At 42.3% G+C, this 20,643-nt stretch overlaps 1 protein-coding gene across 1 annotated transcript; it reads left to right on the plus strand.

Moving 5' to 3' along the window:
* Window positions 1-1,004: 1,004 nt before the first annotated feature.
* Window positions 1,005-8,372, plus strand: LOC125487418 (protein Wnt-1). Its single transcript, XM_048618855.1, has 2 exons — window positions 1,005-1,013; window positions 7,884-8,372. Exons 1-2 carry the CDS (start codon window positions 1,005-1,007, stop codon window positions 8,370-8,372), a joined length of 498 nt encoding a protein of 165 aa, XP_048474812.1.
* The last annotated feature ends 12,271 nt before the right edge of the window (window positions 8,373-20,643 follow it).

The following is a 20,643-nucleotide window of genomic DNA, read 5'->3' on the forward strand; positions in this document are numbered from 1 at the left end:
CCATTTGACGCCTTGAGCCTGCTCCTCCATTCAATAAGATCATGACTAACCTGATTATTCCACATTTCCACCTAACCCCGATAAACTTTCACCCCCTTGCTTAAAAAAATCCACCTCCCTCAAGCTTAAAAATATTCAAAGGCTCTGCTTCCACCACCTTTCAAAACAGGGAATTCCAAAGACCCACTACCCTCTGACAGGAAAGAATTTCTCTTCATCTTGATCTTAAATTCTTAAATGATTAATTCACTTTAATTTAACATTTAATTGAGGCATGCAATTTCATGGGAGATCCAACAATTATAACTATACTGTATACTATTGATGCTATAGTGCATCTCTCCAATCACATACTTTAAAGATTTCACATGAGAATATGTGGTCACAGAGGTGTCACACCTCAAGGTGTCATCTTGAAGTTCCATACAAAAAAACACTGACTGAAATAACCACATCTCTGTTAACATTCCATCTAAGATCCAATTCATGGGTCCATAATTATGGGTGACTTTAATCTTAATGCAGATTTGGAAAATCAAATTGGCAAAGGTGGTCACGAGGAACAATTCATTGAGTGTATTCGGGACAGTTTCTTAGGACAATATGCTGTGGATCCTCCCAGGAACACGGCAATTTTGGATCTGGTAATGGGGTAGGTTTAATAAATTATTTCAGAGTAAAAGATCCTCAAGGAAACAGTGACCATAACATAGCAAAATTTAGCATTCAGTTTGAGAGTGCAAAACTTGGGTCAGAAACAGCAGAGCTAAACTTAAATAAGGGTAATTACAAAGGAATGAGGGCAGAGTTGGCTGGAGTAGGCTGGGAAGGGTTTAGCATAAAAGATTGTTGATGAACACTAGCAAGCATTTAAGAAAATAACTCATGGCTGTCAGCAAAGACATATTCCAATGAGGAAGAAGGATCCTGGGAAAGGAATAAACCAACCTTGGTTAACCAAGGAAGTTCAGGTCAGTATCAAATTGAAAGAAAAAACATACAACATGGCAAAGGTTAGTGGTCAACCCCAGAGGATTGGGATAGTTTTAAAAGACCAACAATAAAAGAGGGAGAAAATAAACTTAGAGAGTAAACTAGCACACAATATCAAAACAGAAAGTACAAGTTTCTGTAAATATATAAAAAGGAAGAGAGAATCGAAGTGAATATAGGCCTCTTAGAGAATGAGGCTGAAGAAATAATAATGGGTACCAGGAAATGCAGAGGTGTTGAATAAATACTTTGCTTCAATATTCGCATTAGAAGACACTATTAGTATTCTAAAATACGAAATAATCAAGGAGAAAAATGGGGTAAGGAAATAAATACAATAACTATCACTAGAGAAAAAATACTCGGGAAGATAGTGGGGCTAAAGGCTGATACATCTCCTTGACCTGATGGGTTTCATCCTGGGATATTAAAGGAAGTAGCTACAGAGATAGTGAATCTACGGATAGTAATTTTCCAAGAATCCTTAGATTCTGGAAAAATCCCAGAGGTTTGGAAAACTGCCAATGTAATACCTTTATTTTCTAAAAAAAGGGAAGGAGACAAGGTAACAAAACAGGTAAAAAGTGAGTTAGCTTAATGTCTGCCATTGGGGAAATGTTAAAGTCTTTAAAGGATGTAATAACACAGCCCCATTTAGAAACGCTGGCTGCATGAAGGGATATCAAACTAGAAAAAGTTATTACAACTCTTTGAGGTAACAAATTGGATAGATAAAAAATGGAATCAGAAGATGTAATATGTTTAGATTTCTGAAAAGTGTTTGATAAGGTACTACACATAAGGTTACTTAATGAGATAAGAGCCTGTGGTATTAAGGGTAGTATATTGGCATGGATAGAAAACTTGCTAATTGATAGAAGACACAGTTGGGATAGGCAATGTGTTTTCAAGATGGAAATCTGTAACTGGAGTGCCACAGGGATCAGTGCTGGGACCACAATTACTTACAATGTACTATCATCAAGTTTGCAAAAGACACAAAAATAGTCGGGAAAGTAAGTATTGAGGATACACATGTCTGCAGAGGGATATAGACAGGTTAAGTGACTGGGCAAATATTTAGCAGGTGGAATATAATGTGGAGAATGTCAGGTTGTGCACTTTGGCAGAAAGAAGAAGAATATTATCTAAATGGAGAAAGACTGCAGAAAGCTACAACACAGAGGGATTTGGGGATCCTCCTGCATAAATCACAAAAAAAGTAGCATATAAGTTCAGCAGGTAATAAGGAAAGCAAATGGAATATTGCCCTTTATCTCAAAGGGAATGGACTATAAAAGTACAGAAGTCTTGCTAAAACTATACAAGGCACTAGTCAAACAGCTGGAATACTATGAACAGTTTTGGTCCCTTTATCGCAGGAAAGATGTGCTGGCATTGGAGGCAGTCCAGAGAAGGTTTACTAGGCTGATCCCGGGTATGGAGAAATTTTCTTCAGGACAGGTTGAGTAGATTGGGCCTTTACTCATTGGGGTTTAGAAGAATGGGCGGTGACCGTATTGAAATATACAAGCTTCTTCGGGGCTTGACAGGGTAAATGTGAAGAGGTTGTTTCTTAGTGCAACTTTCTAAAAAAAAAATTTGGCTAGATTTTCTGGGGGGGTGGGGCAATCTCATACTGACTGCCACCCCGTCACTTTTTTATGACAGAAAGGAGCTCCAGATTTCTGAAAGGGAATTCTGTTCAGGGTTCCTTTAGAAATGTGGAGCCATCCTTCCATTCTGACAGCTCTTTCATAGTGCAAAACAGTTGTCAGTCGGGAAGGTGCCAGCTGTGGAGGGGTTAGGGTGCCAAGTGTAAGATGTCAGATACGTAGGGGATAGCATACGAGGTTAGTAGAGTCCCAGCTATGTCCAGCGCCAGGTGGGTGGGATGGTGAATGGGAAGGGGGCAGGGTAGCAATGGCCAGGGTGTAAGGTAAGCAAGGTAAATGCTTAGTGTAAGTCAGGGTGGTGGAAGAAATTGGACCTGGTAGAGAGCAGGGTGGTGGGGTCTGGGGCTTTCCTATGCAGTGGCAGTGGGGAAAATGGTTTGGGTCTAGTGGTGGTGGAAAGAGGAGGGGGGCTGCAGAGGGAGTTTCGGGTTGGGTCCGGCATGTTTGTTCCTGTCAGGGGTGGGAAGGTTGCATTGGGCCCAGTGTGGGGAACGGGTCAGGACCAGCAGGAGAGAAAGGGGTCGGGCCCAGTGGAGGTTGTCACAGCAGGGTCTGGGGGAGGTGTAGTTGGGTGTGTGTGTAGTAGGCATAGGGTCATTTGAATTGTGACTGTGGAGATAGATTATGTATTTAATAGTCCATCCTTCAGAGTGTGCTATGATGGGGATTAGGCAGGCTGCCTAGGCACAGATGCCAACTATGCTAGAATAAACACTGGCTAGCCAGTGGAAAATCCAGACCATTGAGTCCCACAACACAGGCTACAAGTTAAAGTTAAAGCTGTGGGTACTCAGGATGTGAGGGGAGGTGGTTGTGTCACAGAGTCATAGAGTCATGGAAACAGACCCTTTGGTCCAACCAGTCCATACCAAACATAATCCCAAACCAAACTAGTCCCAGCTGCCTGCTCCTGCCCCATACCCCTCCAAACCTTTCCGATCCATGTATTTATCTAAGTGTCCTTTAAACCTTGTAACAGTGCCCACATTCACCACTTCCTTAGGAAGTTCATTCCAAATGCAAACCACCCTGTGTAAAAGAATTTTCCCCTCATGTCTTTTTTTAAATCTCTCTCCTCTCACCTTAAAATATGGCCCCAAGTCCTGAAATACCCCATTCTAGGGAAAAGAATCCTACCATTAACTCTATCTATACCCCTCATGATTTTATACACTTCTATAAGGTCACCTCTCAACCTTCTACGCTCCAGTGAAAAAAAAGTCCCAGTTTATCCAGCCTTTCTTTATATCTCAAACTTTCCATATTTGGCAACATCCTGGTAAATCTCTTCTGAACCCTCTCTAGCTTAATAATATCCTTCCTGTAACTGAGCAACCAGACCTGGACACAGTACTCCTGAAGAGGCCTCACCAATGTCCTATACAACCTCAACATGACTTCCCAACTCCTACATTCAAAGGACTGAGCAATGAAAGCAAGCATGCTACACGCCTTTTTAACAACCCTGTCTTTATGTGATGCAAATTTCAAAGAATTATGTACCTGAACCCTAGGTCCCTCTGTTCTATTACACTATCCAACACTCTACCACTAATTGTATAAGTCCTGTCCTTGTTTGTTGTACCAAAATGCAAAGGGGAAGTCATGTCTCACTAACTCGATTGAGTTTTTTGAAGAAGTAATGAAGAGGATTGATGAGGGCAGAGAGGTGGATGTGATCTATATGGACTTCAGTAAGGCATTTGACAAGGTTCCTCATTGTAGAGTGGTTAGCAAGGTTGGATCACATGGGATACAGGGAGAACTAGCTATTTGGATTCAGAACTGGCTTGAAGGTAGAAGATAGAGGGTGATGGTGGAGGGTTGCTTTTCAGACTGGAGGCCTGTGACCAGCGGTGTGCCACAAGAATCACTGCTGGGTCCACTGCTTCTTGTCATTTATATAAATGATTTGGATGTGAACATAGGACGTATGGTTAGTAAGTTTGCAGATGACACCAAAATTGGAGATGTAGTGGACAGTGAAGAAGGTTACCTCAGAGTACAATGCAATCTTGATCAGATAAGCCAATGGGCCAAGGAGTGACAGATGGATAATTTAGATAAATGTCAGGTGTTGCATTTTGGAAAGGCAAATCAGTACAGGACTTATACACTTAATGGTAAGGTCCTGAAGAGGGCTGCTGAACAAAGAGACCTTGGAGTGCAGGTTCATAGTTCTTTGAAAGTGGAGTCGCAGGTAGATATGATCGTGAAGAACGCATTTGGTAAGCTTGCCTTTATTGGTCAGTGCATTGAGCATAGGAGTTGGGAGGTCATGTTGCGGCTGCACAGGTCATTGGTTAGGCCGCTTTTAGATTACTGTGTGTAATTCTGGTCATCCTGTTATAGGAAGGATGTTGTGAAACTTGAAAGGGTTCAGATAAGATTTACAAGGATGTTGCCAGGGTTGGAGGGTTTGAGCTATAGGGAGAGGCTGACCAGGCTGGGGCTATGTTCCCTGGAATGTCAGAGGCTGAGGGGTGACCTTATAGAGATTTATAACGTCATGAGGGGCATGGATAGGGTAAATAGACGAGGTCTTTTCCCCAGGGTGGGCAAGTCCAAAACTAGAGGGTATGGGTTTAAGGTGAAAGGGGAAAGATTTAAAAGGGACCTAAGGGGCAACGTTTTCACGCAGAGGGTGGTGCGTGTATGGAATGAGCTGTCAGAGGAAGTGGTAGAGGCTGGTATGATTACAACATATTAAAGGCTTCTAGATAGGTATATGAATTGGAAGGATTTAGAGGGATACAAGCCAAATGTTGGCAAATGGGACCAGCTTTATCTAGGATATCCGGTTGGCATAGAAAAGTTGCAACAAAGGGTCTGTTTCCGTGCTGTATATCTCAATGACTTTATGACTCACATTTATCCAAACTGAACTCCATCTGCCATGTCATGGTAATCTCACTAGACTAGTGAGAATCCTTCACCTCTGGTGTTATGACTTTGCCGTTAATGGGCTTTGCACATAACTTGAGTAATTGGAAACATAGGTGATTACTGATGGTGGATAATAGATGGAAAGTATCATGGGGTGATTCAGTGATGGGAGAAAAGCCGTTCAGTTGTGTGATAACAATTCTGGATATTAAAAAAGACCCCGAGGGGCTCTTGTAGTGCAGTGATAGAGCTCCTCCCTCTGAGCCAGGAGGCCCAGATTCAAATTCTAGATTCCAGAGATGTGTCATAACATCTCTGAGTAAGTTAATTAGAAAAGATTTATTAATGTCAAATTTGAAAAATCATTTGTTATTCTTTTGGTTGTGCTTCAGGCCCATGCTCCTGATCTTTGGGCACCCTGTGCAGTGGGCAAGTCAGAGGATCTCCTTGTTGGTTTCGACGTTCGTGCCTGTGTCTCCTCCGAGAGGGAGCACTTGGTGTCCACCAATACTCTTGATGCTTTTAGAGAGAGGTGGAGCGCCTTATCTCCCCTTCCAACTCTATTTTTATTGAGCCCCCTCCCTCTGCCTCACCTTTGGTATTATTACATTGTCCTTAACCACCTTTGCATGTAATTTGATTAATTGGAAACATGGGTGATTTGATGGTGGGAAAAAAGCCATTCAGTTGCATGTGAAAGCACTTCTAAATATATATATACATATAAATCCTGGGGCCTCTTGTAGTGTAGTAGTAGTATCCCTATCTGCAAGTCAGGAGGCTCAGGTTCAGATTCCACCTGCTCCAGAGGTATGTAACAGCATCTCTGAATAGATTGAGTAAAAAATACCTAAAAATAAATCCTGAAATTGAAAGCTAGTCTCAGTAATAATGATCCTGAAACCATCCTTTCTTTTTTGTTGTTTCAAAACCTCGTTCACATCAACATTCAGCCCATCATGTCAGTGCTAGTCAACAAATATCTGACTCAATTACCCTTTCAGGCAGTGAGTTCCAGACTCGAACATCCTCAGATGAAAGTCTCCTCACCTCTCCTTTTAGCCGTCTACCCCTTAGCTTAAATCCATGCCATTCGTTATTGACCCTTCTACTAATGGAAAATGTGTCTTCCTATCCTTGTTGTCTATGCCCTTCATCATTTTCTACACTTCTGCTCCATCTCCTCTCAACCTTAGCTGCTTCAAGGAAAACAAGTCAGACTATCCAATCTTTCCTCATAGCTCGGATCCTTCAGACAGTATCCTGGTAAATCTCCTTTGCACCCTCTCTACAGTAATTACATCCTTCCTCTAATGTGGTGAGCAAAATTGAATGCAGTACTCCAGCTGTGGTTCACTAATGTCCTTTAGGGAAGGAAATCTGTCATCCTTACCTGGTCTGGCTACATGTAACAGCAATGTGTTGACTCTTAACTGCCCTTTGAAATGACTCAACAAGCCACTCAGTTAAGGGGCAATTAGGGATGGGCAACAAATGCTGGCCTTGCTGGTGATACCCACAACCATGAATGACACTTCTTAAAAAGAATGATATAACCAATAGTATGTCCTTCATACTCTCCTTATTTAGTCCAGGTACAATAGATGGAATTAATATACTAGAATTAATTGTGATTAGTTTCTGTTTTGAACTCATCTTATAGAGCTTACAATAAAGTGTACTTCTTCAGCTTGAATGAGTTACTATTAGCGCCAAAATAACCCAAGATATATTGACTTTTAATCTGATTGTCTAACAAACAGGGTTGAACCCTAACACCATTTCTGCCTCAAGTTTCACCAAAGATCTAATCTAGATAAACACTTCAGTACACCTCTGAGGGAATGCTGCATTGTCAGAGGTGCAAGCTTTTGGAAGCGGGCTCAAAACAAAGCCCTGTTTTCCTCCTCATCTGGATGCAATGGTCCGGTGACGCTGTTTCAAAGCAGAGCAGGGGGAGTCCTCCCTGTTCAAACTGGCTGCTGTCTTTCCATTGCAACAGTGACTAAACTTCAAAAATACACAATTGGCGGCGAAGCAGTTTGAGACGTCGGAGGTCAAGCAAGGTGCTATATAAATTTAAACTTTTCCTTTCATTATTTAGAGAATGCACTACTAAAATGCCACTGCAGCTCTGCACGTGTAATGTTTCCGTGTATCTGAGCTCTTTGCGTGGGTCCAGACTACAGTCACTCACCAAATCGAGAGATGTTGTGTTCACGACAACAGAGACAAGTTCTGCAATACTCTCGACATTGGAGGAGCAATAATGCTGAGCGCAATGCTTTCCAATAAGCAGATACTGATTACTATTTATCAATTTCACAGACAGTCCATGCCGAGATGAGACAGGAGTGTAAGTGTCATGGGATGTCTGGCTCTTGCACAGTTAAAACCTGTTGGATGCGGCTCCCCACCTTTCGGACAGTGGGTAATTTCCTGAAGGACCGGTTTGATGGAGCTTCACGAGTGATCTACGGCAACAAGGGCAGTAACCGCGCTTCCCGAGCGGACATGCGGCACCTGGAGCCTGAGAACCCCGCTCACAAGCCGCACTCCCCCCAGGACCTGGTCTACTTCGAGAAGTCGCCCAACTTCTGTACTGCAAATAGCAAAATAGGCACCACAGGTACCACAGGCCGAGTTTGCAATAACACCTCCCTGGGTCTAGACGGCTGTGACTTGCTGTGCTGTGGGAGGGGATTCCGCACCCTGACTGAGAAGGTCACCGAGAGATGTCATTGCACTTTCCATTGGTGCTGCCATGTCAGCTGCTTAAACTGTACGACTACACAAACGCTGCATGAGTGCCTCTGAGGTTCTGACAGCTTTCTCCTGGGGCCAGAGCTTGGATCGGTTAAATGGGCACGGGAGAACTGTCAGAGGGGTATCAGGTAGCGGTTGGGGCGGGGGGGTGGGGTTGTTCTTTGTAGCTGCATCCCATAATGGGACCACGTTTGAGCGTGGAACAGCCTATTTGCAAGAGAGTGTAACAAAGTTGTACGTGGGGCAGAGAGACCCCAGATGGGGTTCCTATGTGTGTGGAGGATTTCTAACAATCGAGTGCCCGAGTTGGACAAGAACATTGCACTCGGGCTACGCCAAGGGCATTGACGCTCTTTACAGAATATGTGGGACAAAAGATTTTTTTTCGATAAGCTCTCTAAAGGACAAAAGAAAACCACTCAGGGACCTGGGGGTGCCATAAACACCCGGATCTTTCCTGAAAAAGGAAAGCATTGTGCAAAGATATCTATGTTAAACATATAATTTATCTGGAAATGTGCCCCACATGTTCTAAAGAGTGAGGAACCTCTTTGGTCGCAAAGAAACAAGCACGCCTTCAATCCAGCGAGGGCCCTGTCACAAAGCTGCCGTGGTGTCTGTATAAATAGCTCTCCCCTGTTTCTGTAGAAGGTGGATGCGCAGATAGCAGCCTGGGGATTTTCAAGATAAATGAGTGAAAACAATCTCGATAAAATAATTAGGACAGGAGTCACAATTGAATGGCGGAGCATATTTAAGGGGCTGACTGGCCTCCTCTTGCTCCTGCGTACATATATGTTATTGAAGAGGAAAAAAAAGGCAGTCTCAATACCACTTACTGGTTCTGGACTGCAAAGATCCAGTTCCTGAGCGGACTGCCTAGACAATTCCAAAACAAAACAAAATGGACACCAAAAGTCTAATTTTTTAAAAGATGGAATACCATGTTTTCTGCTTATTTCTGCACCCCACAATTTCTTAAATGAATTTTCATACTTTGCCAAACAAATATCAAAACTGAAGCCCCAGTCTGACCTCCTCCCCCACCTCTGTCACAATCTTCGCTGGGTTTTGGACTTAACGGTTGATATGGGGTAGAGTTTCTGCTTTGAGCACAAATTAATGACCCAAACACAAACTGCGCCCGAAACTACGTCCGTTTGCGAAGTGCTCCTTTTCCCCGAGTTACTGCTTAAACCCATTTGCAGATTGCCAAAAGCAAAACTCTGCCACGAACTCGCGCAATTAGTCAGCATTTTGAAACATAATTTTAAGCAAAACAAATTTGCTGTGTTTTTATTTAATCTTGAACTATTTAAGAGTGGTGCAGTTTAATTAATGCAACTGAAAATGAATTTATGGCAGAAAAACAAGTTAATCGCAGTGTCAACCCACCACCTCTGAACAGCCCGATTTTGAATGATTGGAAAATTACTTTTAAAAATAAATAAACCATTTGCTTGACACATTGGGTGCAATAGTTTGAGTAAATTGAAAACAAAAGTTATAACTGAAAGCTTTTAAGATGTGCCTATTCGTGTGCTTGAGACTAAAGGAACCAAAGTAATTTTAGGATCTTCACGATGGCCTGCAAATGACCACAATTAGCAGGAACTCGAAGTGCTGATTAATTCAGCATGGGGCTATGGCCAGTTTCGGAGCTGTGGCTTGCTTCTAACGCAATGATTTTTACATTAGCGCAAACGCGCAGAAACTTTCGCTGAATGCAATTTGCAATTAAAATTCCGCAAGCTTTTGATCGAGCTACACCGATTAACATCAGGAGGGTCTCGACAAAGCAGATGAGGGGGGAAAACTGTTCCCACTCTCGAAAGGATCGAGAACAAGAGGGCACAGAGTTAAATTAATTGACAAAAGAAGCATGATCATTCAGAGTGTGGTTTGGATACGGAATGCGCTGCCTGTGAGCATGATGGAGGCAAGTCCAATTGGAAGGAAATCCAAAATGGAATTAGGCTTTAATTTGAAAAGAACAAACGTGCAGGAATACGGGGAGAAGTAAGAGAATGACACTAAGTGAAATGCTTATTTGCAGAGTTGTTGCAGAAATGATGGACCAAATGGCCCCCTGTTGCAAATTGCACCAGTAAAAGGTCAGCAGCGCTGACTGGAAATTCTGAAAACTTTAGAAGGGATACAAGCACTATATAACCATGGGAACAGCATAGAAATAGCAGATATACTGTATCCTAAAGGGAAGAACATTGGACAATATTGAGAACAGTATACATGCACAACACGAACTACATAATAAGATAGGTCTGTAGCCACAAAAGTACTGTATGAGAAAGAGTACTTAGAGTACATACAGAGCACTGGCAGAGTAAATCTATCTGCATTTGGAATAAACTCTGAAAGAAATGATTCTTTTATTCCCAGGAATTCACAACCTGTTCACCAATTAAGTTTTATTTACATGTGGCATGCTATCATTTTTATGAAAAGTAATTTTCTTTACTTGCAGAACTTTATTCCCATAATTTTGCAATGTCTGTGAGTCATGTCGTAAGCTTATGCAGCTGTATCTGACTCCATTTTTAAAGTCAATTAATACAAAAACATTCAGGTAACATCATGGCTGAGGGAGGTGGGTTTACATAAGTCTTCATGCTGGTTAACATACACTTCTGACTTCAAGCAGGGATAATTAAGTGGTACTTTGCTAGATCTTAACCATACAAATTGGCACAATGAGAAAGTGATCTGAACTACAGGCAGAGTCACAATTTTTTTTTGTTGGGGAGAGCAGGTACTGTGGACTCATTCCTTTCTAGGGTAATTGTAATGTGGGTAAAGGATTCATTTAATAAATGGGTAAAAGATTCATGTGGATTTTCTTCCCATACCAGAGTTCCTTGCATTCTGCTGATCACAGGGATTTGAATCATCTAAGTACGGAAACACAGCAGATGAGGAAAAGGAGTTGTGCTTTGACAGGAAAGGCATTACTTCATATTTTAATTCCCTTTTCAGACAGAAGACATCTTCTTTCTCCATCTAATTCTCTTGCATTACTTGGAAAAACTATTGATTCAAGTTTTCCCTAATTTACTTTGAATGGGGGCTCAACAAGTCTCCTGATTATTCATTAAAATGCTAAACTAAGTGGAAATAAACTACAGTTATCCAATAGTGGAACAGGAAAGATTTTCAGTCTTAAGTCTTTTGAAAAATCCTAGTTACTTCCCTTACATAACTAACAAGCGTTTATAAAATCAGAAATATACAATACGACAATAATCATAAAGCCAACTAGTTACCAAACGTACAAAGAACATCTAGTGAAAATCAAAGATTTTTGTAGTGATTCTTACCTTTGGAATTGTGTCCTCTCTTTTGTAAATATTGTGCACTGGAATATTTCTGGAACAACTTGTTGTAAATAAAATATTTATTAATGAACTGAATAGGAGCAGTTATATAGCACAAGTTGAAAGGTCTTATGTTCAAACTTGTTTCTTTGGTTGCTTCATTGATTTGTTTGTTTACAAACCTTTTTATAGTGATTCAAATTGTAATAAACATTTATTTTCCCACGGTAATTGTGTTTAATTCTTTAAATTTGTGAACTTTATTTACTGCAAATGTCAGAGCTCCTCATGTGTACTCGTTTAACATTGTATACACCTATGTGTCTATGCTTATAGCAATATGTCCATGCAGCCGCTAACGATGTATGTAGCTGTGTAACTGCACACAACTGTACCCGTTTCCCCAGGAATCTGTGTTCAAATGATAGAATAAGCAGGTTCAAATTTTACCTCAATAGGTTTTGAGAGAAATCAGATAAAAATTTAAAAATACTTTTCAGCTGTGTTCAGTTTATCATGATCAAATCAGGCAAATCAAATGATTGTATCATTAACAAGGTATGACTTTTTGTGACAGCATCAGTTTTGTTGCATGGAACCACCTTAGGGTTTCCAACAGTCTCATTCGGTGTTGGACAGTACCTTGAGCAGTTATGTTAGATTACGGCCAGAGCATTCAACCTGATGGACAACCTAAGACTTAACGGCAGTTTCGACTGTTTAACAACAAAACTTTAATCAGGTTAGACATCCCCTGGTGGGGCAGTGTAACAAAAACAAAATCAAATGATCAATGGGAACTTATAGAACTGGAATTGAAATTTGTCAAAATGAAATCAAAACAACATTATCCAGGGTGATGGTGAACCCCAGCCCCTGCTGTACCCACGGTTCTCTAAAGGCAATGGCAGTTTCTATACTCTTGGAAAGTACTGATGTAAAGATAATTGGGTGGTAATTAGAATATTAAAAGGGATTACCTTTCTCTTTTAGGGTTTGGGTGACATTTTGAAGAAGAAAGAAAGATCGACCAGGAGAAAGAAACAGTAAAAAGAGCACATTGGACTGTGGGTAAATTCAGAAGCACATCTTGAAGGCAATATAAAAGTTACTATCAGAACGAAAGATCTTACAGGAGTCCCAAGAATGAAGGATCAGACTTATTTGACCGGAAATGAAACATGACGATGTAAAGGGTTGAGAGGCTGAACAGGCTACTTTTGTTTCCACACTCACATGCCAGCCAATTTGCAGACAACAAGGTCCCACAAACAGCAAAGTGATGAATGCCCTATTATTCTGTCTTTGGTAGTTTTAGCTGAAGGATCAATGTTGGCCAGGACAGGAGAGGCCACTTGTATGCGTCTTCAAATAGTGTTGTGGGATCTTTTACGGTACCTCAGCTTAATTTTTTTTGATCCATTTGTGGGATGTGGGCGTCGCTGGCTGGCCAGCACTTATTGCCCATCCCTAGTAGCCCTTGAGAAGGTGGTGGTATTCCCATCTATCTGCCACCCATGTCCTTCTGGATGGAGGTGGCTGTGGGTTTAGAAGGTGCTGTCTGAGGATCTTTGGTGAATTTTTGCAGACATCTTGGAGTTGGTACACACTGCTGCTACTCAGCGTTGATGGTGGAGGGGCTGGATGCTTGTGGATGTGGTGCCAATCAAGCAGGGGCTGCTTTGTCCTGGATGGTGACAAGCTTCTTGAATGTTGTTGGAACTGCACTCATCCTGGCAAGTGGGGAGTATTCCATCACACTCCTGACTTGTACCTTGCAGATGATGGACAGGGTTTGGCGAGTCAGGAGGTCAGTTACTCGCCACAGTAATCCTAGCCTCTGACCTTGTTTTGTACCTACTATATTTATATGGCAAATCCAGTTGAGTTTCTGGGTCATGGTAACCCCGAGGATGTTGATAGTGGGGGAATTCAGTGATGGTAACACCCTTGAATGTCAAGGGGCTGTCATTAGATTTTCTCTTCTTGGAGATGGTCATTGCATGACATTTGTGTGGTGCGAATGTTACTTGCTACTTGTCAGCCCAAGCCTGGATATTGTCCAGATCTTGTTGCATTTGAACACAGACTGCTTCAGTATCTGAGAAGTTGCGAACGGTGCTGAACATTTGTGTAATCATCGGCAAACATCCACACTTCTGATCTTATGACGGTGGGAAGGTCATTGATGAAGCAGCTGAAGATGGTTGGGCCTATGACACTACCCTGATGAATTCCTGCAGAGATGTTCTGGAGCTGAGATGACTGACCTCCAACAGCCATGACCATCTTCCTATGTACCAGGTATGACTCCAACCAGCAGAGAGTTTGCCCCCAATATCCATTGATTTCAGTTTTGCATGGGCTCCTTGATGCCACATTCGGTCGAATGCAGCCTTGATGTCAAAGGCTGTCATTATCACCTCTTCTCTGGAATTCAGCTCTTTTATCCATGTTTGAAACAAGGCTGTAATGAGGTCAGGAGCTGAGTGGCCCTGGTGGAACCCAGTTGGGCATCACTGAGAAAGTTATTGCTGAACAGGTGCTGCTTGACAGCACTGTTCATGACACCTTCCATCACTTTACTGATGAATGCATTGCCTTGAAAGGTAGAATCACGGACAGCTGCAGCACTCTTTCTGTACTGTGCTGGAGTGTCAGCCTAAACGATGTTTTATTTTATTCAGTCGTGGAATGAGGGTGTCGCTGGCCAGGCAGCATTTATTGCCCATCCCTAATTGCCCAGAGGGCAGTTAAGAGTCAACCACATTGCTGTGGGTCTGGAGTCGCATGTAGGCCCAGACCAGGTAAGGATGGCAGTTTCCTTCCCTAAAGGGCATTAGTGAACCAGATGGGTTTTTCTTGACAATTGGCAATTGATTCATGGTCATCGTTAAATTCTTAATTTCAGATATTTATTGAATTCAAATTCCACTACCTGCCATGGCAGAATTCGAACCTGGGTCCCCAGAACGTTATCTGAGTCTCTGGATTAACAGTCCAGTGATAATACCACTAGGCCATCACCAATTGTACTCAAGTTTCAGAGGTAGAGGTCAAGATCATGACCATTTAACTCGGAGGTGAGTCCACTACACATGGAGCCAAGACTTCTAACTCATCGATGGGAAGCAGGATGTACAGAAATATTGCGAGACAGTTTTGGCAAGGAACCAGTAATGCTCAGTCAAAAAAATGTAGGCATCAAATGGTCTTCTGTGTAAAATTGCACTTAACAGCTCCAGTGCAAATTAGGCAAAGAGACTAGATTAGCTCAAGATACTTCAGGATGATAATAGCAATCAGCAGAAGGCAGTTCAGTCAATTGCAAATTATTTTTTGTGTCTCAGTGAGCTGAGAAACAAAGCAGGTGGAATGGATTCATTCCTTCACTTCTCTGTTCCAGCCTTCATTATTTCCTTGCTTTCCTGTTTGATCTAATTTTCTGTAGTTTGTTGAATCTTCCCAATACTTTACAGATGAGCTCTGTGTGACAGGTTCTTCTACATAAAAGGGGGACACAGTCAGGATCAGGGTGGGGCTCTGAAAGGATGACAATGTGGATGGAATTGAGGATGAGCAGAGACCAGCTTTATTTTTCTATTCACAGGATGTAGGCATGAGTGGCAAGGCCAGTATTTATTTTCCATCCCCAATTGCCCTTGAGAAGGTGGTGGTGAGCTGTCTTCTTAAATAAAACTGAGTGTCTTGCTAGGCCTTCCAGAGGGCAGTAAAAAGTCAAGCTCATTGCTGGGAATTTGGAGTCATGAGCAGGCCAAACCAGCCAAGGATGGCAAGTGCAGGCTAAACCTGGATGATATAATTTACTTCCCTAAGGAACATTATTGAACCAGATGGGTTTTTACAACAATCCTGTTAGACAGATAGATATCCATTTGTTGAATTAGGCAGAAAAAAATCTTTCAGATCTAGAAGTGTTTTACTGTAAATCTATGGCTTACTATAAACACCAGTTTCCATCTTTCTGTTTAGAACGTTGTCTAGGATCTTTCCTTGTCTTGAAGCCAATTCTCCACTGGGGAAGAACCCGTTTTCTAAAATTTAGAAACCCACTATTAAGTAAACAAAACACCCAATTAACAAATTACAACAAACACTGCCCACCAGGGGCAGTGCAACAATAACAACAATAAAAAAAACAGGAGGGCTGTTGACTGTCTGTCCCTCTCCCATGGCTGCATTCATGCCTAGGTATCACTGGAGAGGGTGCACATGGTGTCTACCAATACTCTTGATGCCTTTAGAGAGAGGTGGACACTACAGGGGCTACAGTGTTTTATCTTCCCTTCCAACTCCCTTTTGACTTAGCGCTCTCCCCTTACATCTCTCTCACCTTTGATAGTTTGCATTGCCCTTAATAGGCTTTGCAAATAAACTTTTCAATTGGAAACACAGGTAATTTACTAGTGGTGGTTAATAGATGAAAAAACACCATGGGACGATTTGCTGATGGGGAGAAAAACATTCAGTTGTGTGTGAGAGCATTTCTGGGTATAGTAAAAAAAACAAACAGGAGAAAACAAAGGAGGGGAACAAATCAAAATGTTGTTGGAGGGGGCAATAATGCAACCCAGCTTCCACAATGCCCACGTCTCTCTAGAAGATTCAAAGGTACAGGTGGACACTACAGCTTCCCGGGCAGAAGCTACAGAAGAGAGGCAGGCAACGAACCAGCTCTTTTGTAAAATTTTAAACCACCACCACCATATTAACCAATCAACAATAATGGTCCCCCAACGACAGTGAGAAAACAACAAAAAGGAAAAATGGATGGAATACAAGGAAGGGGACTAAATCAAAATGAAGTCAGTGGAGGAAATAATGCATCCCAGCCCCTACGATGCCCACCTCTCTCTCTGAAAGCTTTAAAGGGACTGATAGACCCTGTTTGCTCCCTCTCCAATGACACCCAGACCCGAATGTAACCCCGAAATAAAGGCAGTCCGTCAGAAATTACAAACCCCTCTTGTTTCCTGCTGCCTGGGCCTATTGAAAGAATTCAGCTCTTTAGCATAATTTTAAAAACCTACTGCCAAGTTATCCAATTTCCCAATTAACCAATAACAAACGCTGACCACCAGAGGCAGTGCAACAATAACAGAAATCAAAAAAGGGTGGAAACAAGTGAGGAACTAAATCAAAATAGAGTTGGTGGGGGAGATAATGCACCCCAGCACCTGCAGTGCCCAGCTCTCTCTGAAAACCTTAGGGACACCATGTGGTCCCTCTCCAAGGACACCCAGGCACAAACATAGTTGCAGAAGAGGGGCAGGCAGTCAGGAACTATGACCCCCTTCACGGCCCACTGCCTAAAACCATTGATGGCCACTTTGGCCAAGCCCAGGAGCAGGCCCACGAGGAGGTCCTCTGATTTCCCCACACCTCTCTGCACAGGATGCCCAAAGATCAGGAGTGTGAGGCTGAACTGCAACAAAAAGAACAACAAAAGGTTCCTTAAATAACTAAAAAGGGGGGTGTAACCTTCCACAACCAACATATATGTGGTCCACAAACACGACAGTCCTGCAAAATAAACAATTGGGCTGGGAGTCCACAAACCACCTCAGCCTACAATTATGTGGAACTGCTGTGTGCAACATTCTCCACCCCAGATCTCTGATGGAAAGTGGGAGGACTCCTGCGTAAAGAGCCCTCCACTAGGAATCCTCAACACCCAGCAGTAAAACAGAATGCCAGGGCATGTCCTGGCAATAGATAAAGGAGAAGAAGCAACAGCCTGTAGAAGACTCTCCAATGTGGCAAATGGAAGGACACAAAGTCCTGCTCTCAATCCATTCTGGAGTTGACTCGTTTCAGCCTTAAAGGGACTTGCACTTCTAACACTGACAAATCTAACAGTTCCATGGTCATCAACTGATGCAAGGTAACAATTATGCTTCTGTATCTCTAATAAAATTACAGCAAGTTAACATACTCAATGATTTCTGCCTTTAAGGATTTACTTACAAAATTATAACATGCCTTCTACTCGTGCATACAATGGAAGTAGATTTACAGGCCTTTAAATAAACAGGATGAAGATGCTGGACTAGCCTAAGGAGTTGAACATAATCCCCAACAGCAGATAGTAGCTCTCCTAGGACACTAAGAGATAATGGGTGAAATTTGTCATATGCAAGACTTGTGAAATGCTGGAAAACTATTCAATTGTAAAAATCCTAACACAGTTTCCATATTTAAAATAAAGAAGCAAACAGTAACCTAAAAACTCCAGATTGATCCTACTTAGGTAAATAATTGGTAATACAATGGAATGCATCACCAAGCAAAAATTCAGGGAGAATATATGTCTAATCATAGATAACACAGTTCAGAAGAGAAACAAGTGAGAAAACAAGGTTCCTTGACACATTTTGAGGAAGTTATATCTTGAGTTAACAATGGAAAGCCAATACATGTGATTTGCAAAAAAACTTCACACAGGAGAATGGAGAATTCGGATGCCAAGCTTTATGTATATAAAAAGGCTTCATTGAATTGCTAGGCCTTCAAATCTCACTATTGACGACATATGGTGTTAGGTTACCATTATTCAATATTTCCATTGTTGAGTTCTTTCCAGTATTGTAAACATGAGGCATTTTTCTTCACAAATGAGCAGAAGTCCTGTCTGTTGAGAAAAATAGTCTTCTCATTTGCAAAAGGAGGCAGATGAGGTGCAGGGAACATTTTGCAAAGTCAAAAAACTCAAACGTATCATTTATGTTGTCCAAAAAGTGAGAATTTACTGAGCACAGAAAAGCATGAGCCATGGAAACTGAATACAAACCACACATTTCCTACACTGCAACAATGATTACACTTCAAAAAGTATTTAATTAACTGTGAACTGCTTAGCAACATGTGCTGGTCAGGAAAAGCACTGTAGAAATGGAAGTCTATCTTTTATTTATTACAATATCCCTGGGAGGCATCACCTGCAATATGAAATTATAGCTGCATCAATAAAGCAGATTGGCATCTGACTGGAACTTCTGAACAAGACAAGTTAGGCAAGAGAGAGATGATGTTTGAAGATGGTCAACACTTCAGCCTGGACGAGGCTGCAGATGTCTGCGAAGAAGTTACATTGCTTGCTGGAGCAGGGAGTGGTCATAATAATGTGAGAGTGTACCAAACATGGGTTTGACATGTGTGTATCCGATGTCACCATGTGTTGTATTAGAGGTCTTTTTAAATTCTGAGGAATAGGGTAGACAATTCATTTATGTGCTGCCAAATACTTGATTGATATCACAACAAAGTCAGAGAGGATTGAAAAGAAAACTTGTCCAGGTTGATAAAATGTTGATTGATCTTATCTCCCAGCAGAGGTGGTGACATGGTGGTATATATTCGGGAGGGAGCTGCCCTGGGAGACCTCAACATGGACTCCGGACACCATGAAATCTCATGGTACCAGGTCAAATGTGCAAGGAAATCTCCTGCTGATTACCATGTACCAGCTCCCTCAGCTGATGAATCACTACTCTTCCTTATTGAACAACACATGGAGGAAGCACTGAGGGCGGAAAGGACACAGAACATACACTGGATGGGAGATTTCAATGTCCACCACAAAGAGTGGGTCAGCAGCAGCACTGCTGACTGAACTCTTGAGTCCTAAAGGATATTGCTGCCATGCTAGGTCTTGCAGCAGGTGGTGAGGGAACCAACAAGAGGGAAAAAACATACTTGGCCTCATCCTCATCAATCTGCCTGCTACAGGTACATCTGTTCATGACTGCATCAGTAAGAGTGCCCACTTGTGGAGACAAAGTCCCGCCTTCACATTGAGAACAACCTCCATCATGTTGTGTGGCACTATCACTGTGCTAAATGGGACAGACTTCAAACAGATCTAACAACTCAACTGGGCATCCATGAGGTGCTGTGGGCCATCAACAGCAGCAGAATTGTACTCCAGCCAATCTGTAACCTCATGGTCCGGCATATCCCCCACTTAACCGTTACCATCAACCCAGGGGATCAACTATGGTTCAAGGGAGAATGTAGGAGGGCATGACAGGCAAAAAGCATAAGCAGTAAATGATAGACAGAGCTAAGCGATCCCACAACCGACGGATTAGATCTAAACTCTGCAGTTCTGCCACATCCAGTTGTGAATAGTGGTGGAGAATTAAACAATTCACTGTGGGAGGAGGCTCCATGAGTATCCCCATCCTCAATTATGGAAGAGCTCAACATATCAGAGCAAAAGATAAGGCTGAAGAATTGGCAGCAGTCCTCAGCCAGAAGTCCCAAGTGGATGATCCATCTCAGCCTGCTCTCGTGGTCCCCAGCATCACAGATACCAGTCTTCAGCCAATTCAATTCACTCCATCTGATATCAAAAAATGGTTGGAGACCATGCAAAGGCTATGAGCCATCACAACATTCCAGCAATAGGACTGAAGACTTGTGCACCAGAACTTGCCACTCCCCTAGCCGAGCTCTTCCACTATAGTTACAACATTGGTATCTATGCGACAGTGTGGAAAATTGCCCAAGTATGTCCTATGCACAAATAGCAGGACAAGTCCAACCCATCCAATTACGCCCCATCAGTCTAATCTCCATCATTAGTAAAGTGATGGAAAGTGTCATCAACAATGCTATCAAGCAGCACCTGCTCAGCAATAACCTGCTCAGCAACTACCAGTTTGGGTTCCACCAGGGCCACTCAGCTCCTGACCTCATTACAGTCTTGGTTCAAACATGGACAAAACAGCTGTATTCCAGAGGTGAGGTAAGAGTGACTGCCCTTGACATCAAGGCTGCATTTGACCAAGTGTGGCATCAAGGAGCCCTAGTAAACTGCAGTCAATGGAAATCAGAGGGAAAATTCTCTGCTGGTTGAAGTTATGCCTTGCACATGGGAAGATGGTCATTGTTGTTGGAGGTCAGTCATCTCAGCTCCAGGACAACTCTACAGGAGTTCCTCAGGGTAGTGTCCTAAGCCCAACCAT

This window comes from Rhincodon typus, chromosome 41, assembly GCF_021869965.1.
Source record: "Rhincodon typus isolate 14 chromosome 41, sRhiTyp1.1, whole genome shotgun sequence".
Classification (NCBI taxonomy): Eukaryota; Metazoa; Chordata; class Chondrichthyes; order Orectolobiformes; family Rhincodontidae; genus Rhincodon; species Rhincodon typus.